The sequence below is a fragment of the Primulina tabacum genome, chromosome 12 (genome assembly GCF_025594145.1).
Source record: "Primulina tabacum isolate GXHZ01 chromosome 12, ASM2559414v2, whole genome shotgun sequence".
NCBI lineage: Eukaryota > Viridiplantae > Streptophyta > Magnoliopsida > Lamiales > Gesneriaceae > Primulina > Primulina tabacum.
The window spans coordinates 33165639-33171030 of NC_134561.1; the positions used below are offsets into that span (position 1 = coordinate 33165639).

A 5392-nucleotide genomic window follows, 5' to 3' on the forward strand; every position below is an offset into this window, starting at 1 on the left:
ACTTTTTATCGTGAATATCGATAAAGTTAACCGATTTCACAGATAAAGATTCGTGAGACCATCTCACAAGAAACCTACTCTATTTCAAATTCATTCATCAAATATCTCTCTTACTCGTATCTTTTCATTCAAGTACAATACAAGCTTGATAATTATGGATTCAAAGTTCACATATTATAAAATCATCCAACCGATCAAATAGATTTAAACAAAAGTTGGAACCATTTGTCCATTTTGCATGGAATTATTTTCTGCATTTTCATTGCAGGTCATACACAGATTACCTTTCTCTTTCCAAGTCAATTTAAATAACATAAAATAAAACAGAATGGTAAATTTAGAAGAAATCTTGTAAATCATTGAATAGTCTCTCGGTATAGTAATCCATAATAACAATAAATAAGTTAATGCTTTTTTTTTTATACTGATCCATACCTAGTAGAAAAAACACCAACTTTGGCGCTAAATGCAGACGAAATTAGATGAACACGAATTTAAACGACAACCCGAGAAGTCGAAGTAGGCAACGGGGGGACAGAAGGCCAATCCGATGTACTGAGGAGGTGAAACTTACAATTATTAGACAAGCAGTATTTAAACCGCCCCCATTATCTCACAAACAAATGCCACTGTACATAGTTTTCTGGAAATGAAAATGGGATTCTGTCCTAACATCACACAAGCAGAACTGGGAATTTGAAATCTGCTTTAGGATGCTGCCGATGCAAGTACGAAAACTGAGATTCTGACTATGTTCATCTTTATTCTCGATCTCTTTGTCTAAATACTTGTCTACCGAAAAGCAGGCCAGATACTTAAGTAGCTGCTCTGGTTCCTCACCTTCACTATCTGGGAAACCACGAAAATTGAATACAAGATCTTAGCCATGGAAATAATTGAACCATTAAACTACAGCATATCGTGTACAGATGCCACGATTTGGGGAGAGTGGGGTGAGCCACAATAAAGGAAGGGGCAATTTAACATGTTTTCGGGGCCATAAAACTTTTCATTTTTCTCTTGTTTGAACTGTCCTCTGTGCTCCGTCTTCCATGGGCATCGGATAAGGTAGTCATGAAAGAGTTGTCAATCAATAAACAATATCCTTTCAATGTTTAAGATCTGAGTTTAAACCACAGAGGGTTGAGTACGTTAATTTGAGCTTCAGTGCTAACACTTTTTTAGTGAGCAAGTTACGTATCACGGACTCCACATGGCTATGGCTATCTTCATAAATACCTAATTGACCCTAGTTTCCTTTCAAGGATAGATTAAGCCCCATCCATATATACACAACTTCACACCTAAACTCACCGAGGGAACAAGTATAATGCAAATGGATATAGAATAAAGGATGATGCAGTTCATGTCCATTTTATACAAAGAAGGTCAATGGTAGAAAACTAGATTATATGGTTCTCCTATTTTAGCAACCATAGCATCTGAAAAAGAGATGAGATGTGTTGTACCTTTCTTCAACCTGTAGTTCTGTCTAAAACCTCGTCTTCAGCTATATAGCTATTGGCATCTGAAATTGGATATTCCTCTACCATCTCAAAGGAAGCCTCACGACTTAAGATATTGCTTTCAGCATCACTCATCGCATCATCTTCAGCAAAGGAACACAAAGGTCTTGCCGAGTTTTCTGAAACTTGAGATGCCTCATCAATGGAGGTCAAGATGGTAAAGATTTCTTCACTAGCCGAGCACAAACTTTTAGTTCTTGAAGTATTAATGTTAGAAAATGTCTCGTCTGTTTGAGGGGAATCAACATTACAAAGCCAACGTGTATATTCGTCCATGGGCCCAACAATTTCTTCTACAGAACCACTCTTACTCGGGTAAGCATCTCTGGTTTCGAGTTCATAAGCTACTGTTTGAGCGGATACGAAAGATGTGTCAGACGAGTTAGATGACGAGGGTGAGAGGTTAAAGGAACTAGAAGAATCCGAAATTGTTGGTGAGAGTGAAGGCGAAGTTGAACTTGAATATGATTTAGTAACAAGACAAGACGTAAAAGAATCGAGTAAACTGAATGAAGGTGACCGAGAGAGTGAAGCATCGTAAAGCGGATCGGGAAATTCCGTCTTCTCAATCCAAACAGGACTGCTAGTTACACATGAACTGAATGAATCAGGTGAATCACATTGACTAGTTGAGGGGGTCGAAAGATCATCAGTAGAGACAAAGTCTTCTTTACATGTATCAACTGAATCTTCAAGAACCTCATTACAAGTATTCATCACATCTAGTTCTTTATGTACTTGCAAGGCAACACAATTCGATATAGAAGCCATAGATTCTTTCACAAAGTCCGAGGCAAATTTTTTCCTCAATTTGTTCCAATCATCTTTTCGGGAGGGAAGACATGTTTCAGTTCCTGTTACAGAAAAAGGTGGAACAACCCCACCAGCAAGCGCTCTGTGAAAAATTTTGAAATCCAAATCATACTCATTGAGCTTCCTTTCTTCCGAGGAATTTACACGACAACCATCTGTTGAACTTTTTCCATGGTAGATAGCATCCCAAAATTCAAATGGCTCCTCACCTTCTTTAACAATTATAACTGGAGCCTTGGCACTTTCATAACGAACAACCTGAGAGGCAGCTGCCATGGCATTACTTGACATCCTGGGGGGACAATGTTTCCCAATCCATACATATAAAGCGGAAGGAATGTGAATAATGAAACCGCCACGAGAGTCGAGTCTGTCAGGGCCCGATTCACACAACAATTTAGGAACAAGATGAAGAGGATCATAAGGTGAGTGAGGCGCCATTCTATACATCCTAAGCACTGAGGCTGGGCTTGCAGGTAGAGCACGCACTCGTTTCTCAATCTGTAAAAGTTGACAAGCAAATCCCACATTCGGGTTAGTCACTCCTCTCGCTTTCTTAACATGCTGAAATGCATCCTCATAGCTCTGCCCCTTCTTCCAAATAAGATATGCAATTACTAAAGATGCTGATCGAGACACACCCTGGCAACAGTGAACAAAGACACACCCACCTTGTTCTCGAACATCTTCAAAATAATCAAACACATCATAGAGAATACTGCTAATATCCTCAGACGGGCAGTCCTGCAGCCATAGTGTCATGTAAACAAGTTCATTCTTAAAATATTCCGGGCAGACAAATCCGACACAATTCAGCACATGGGTGATTCCATTCTGGTGGAGAATTGTACGATTCTTTGCAACGGCATTGCTTCCTAAATACACATGATCCAGAATCCTTGAGCATTCTTTATCAAAAAAGGCAAGCTTGTCCTTCCTAAATTCGAATTCAATTGGAGGTTGATCAATAGTAGAATTTTCACGGGGTGTTAATGATCCAAGCCTTGCACCAGGAGTCGGAGGATTTAACCATATTCCAAGATCATCGAATCCAGCTCTCGGCCACTCATCACCGGTTGGTCTAGTAATAGAAAGAGGTTGGAGTGGTGGCAAGCATGCTCGTGCCTTGCTGTTCCATTGTGGCTTAGAACTAGACTTTTTTGGTGAACACTCGATCAACGAAATCGAACGTGAGCATGTCTTCCCAATTCTGTTAGAAGGTCCCTGATCCTTTTCATCCCCCAACATTTCTGAACGTTAAATTTTCACTCTGTAAAACCAATCATACCCATTTGAGGATTGTCCTGAAAAAACGCTAGGTGATATCAAAATCAAACCCTGATAAATGATAAAGAAAGAACGAAAATTAACATAAAATTCTAAACAGAGCCCACAAAGAAATTTCATCTACTTTAAGTATAAAAAAGTACACCAGTTTCATTTTTTCTACAAATTCACACAGATTCAAAGATTCTACCAAAAAGTCCACCAAATAATTAGTTATCTCACGTTCTACAAATGTATTCAACAATTTGACTTGCTTTGCCAATTTTTCTCAACCAAAGCCTATGACCGAACATTATTTCTTCAAGTTGAATAGAATGATAGGAAAAAACACACACATGACCCGAGTAAAACCCAGTAAACATGGCCACATAGCCAACGGAATTTCAACATGAATTAGAAAAAAAAATAGAAAAAGTGCAGGAAAATTCATCTCAACAAGAAACCCATGATGTGAAATAACCACCAACCACAAATCAGCCCCCAAGATTTGATTTCTGAACAGAAACGAAAGGAAAAACAAAAGGAACACATACGGACACTAATTTTCTCGCTGTTGGGTATTCGCAACCCGCATTTGACTAACGTAACAAAGTAAAAATTACACGAAAATGTTCGAAAACGAGGAAAAAAAACTAGGGCTTTGTTCTGTCTCTAAGAGAGAGAACGGAAATGGGGGAAGAGGAGAGAGAGAGAGCAGTTGACAGGTTGGCAATTTTATGGTGCTTCAAGGGAACCGGTCAAACTTGCCACCTCATCTGATTTGAACCATTAATTTTTTTACTATTTTTTTTTATTTTTTTCCATTTTTTTATAAATAATTATTTATTATTATTTAGATTCTCACATTATAGCTTGGATGTTTTTTTTGTTTAATTTAAATTGATTTGTTTAGTACGATTCGGTTTAAAAAATATTTAAATTCCGTTTTTTTATTCAAAGTTAGATTTAAACTTAAATTTGAGGTTATGTTCAATGTAGATTTTAAAATATGATATGTGATTTAGTGACATAAATATCTCATTGAGAAAAGCGCGGAGCCATGTGTTGCTCAACCCGAGCAATAGATAGCATAAGATGATTCGTAAAATGGTATGATGAAAGTAAAAAAATAGATAGTATATGGAAAATTTTGATTTTGTTTATAATATAAAAACTATTATGAGACCGTCTCACATGTTAATTTTGTGAGACATATCTATTACTCGACTTTTTCTATAAAAAAATATTATTTTTTAGTCAAAAATATTATTTTTCATTTCTAATATGAATCAGATCTATTCTTCGCACTTACTCACAAGATATTATGTTTCTCCATGGATTGGTAATTATGTTCAAGTGATGGAATTTTTTTGTATTGAATAGGAGAAGTCACTTCCAAAAATAATTGTACATATTTGATGATTTTTTTTTTTTTTGAAAAATCCTATTAGCCAAAATCGGTTGATATATTGAAAAATATTAAAATTTAACATAATGAAATTATTAAATAATTTATAATAAACAATTTGGAGCTAGAACTCCTTAACTAATTTAGAATTAAAAATTATACTAAACTACAAAGTATATAGTTGTTGATGAAAATGACTTGTAGAATTGTTGTCTTTCTCAGCAATGAGAGGGCCAATTAGAGGTAGTTTATCAAATTAAATAATCAAGTAGATAAACCAATTTTTAAAATAAAATTTCTTCGTGAAAACCTTTGTCATACCATTTATTATATGTTATATGGCATTGCATATTAATAATATATAGTTTAAATAATATTT

General features: G+C 35.9%; 1 protein-coding gene across 5 annotated transcripts; it reads right to left on the reverse strand.

The window, feature by feature from the left end:
* Nucleotides 1-493: 493 nt before the first annotated feature.
* LOC142520460 (protein-tyrosine-phosphatase MKP1-like) lies at nt 494-4314 on the reverse strand. Of its 5 annotated transcripts, XM_075623435.1 has the most exons (3): nt 4160-4314; nt 1470-3643; nt 494-849 (listed from the first exon to the last, which is right to left on the reverse strand). In XM_075623435.1, the coding sequence occupies exon 2, from the start codon at nt 3585-3587 to the stop codon at nt 1476-1478; it is 2112 nt and encodes a 703-aa protein (XP_075479550.1). In that variant the 5' UTR covers nt 3588-3643; nt 4160-4314; the 3' UTR covers nt 494-849; nt 1470-1475. The 5 variants fall into 5 exon arrangements, with proteins under 5 accessions (XP_075479550.1, XP_075479551.1, XP_075479549.1 ...); XM_075623436.1 differs by having other exon boundaries at nt 494-3643; nt 4164-4314; XM_075623434.1 differs by having other exon boundaries at nt 494-3643.
* Between the last annotated feature and the right edge of the window lie 1078 nt (nt 4315-5392).

Bases quoted from the DNA above. Each gene is read 5' to 3' on its own strand.
- LOC142520460 (XM_075623436.1), bottom strand. From the start codon at position 3,587: ATGTTGGGGGATGAAAAGGATCAGGGACCTTCTAACAGAATTGGGAAG.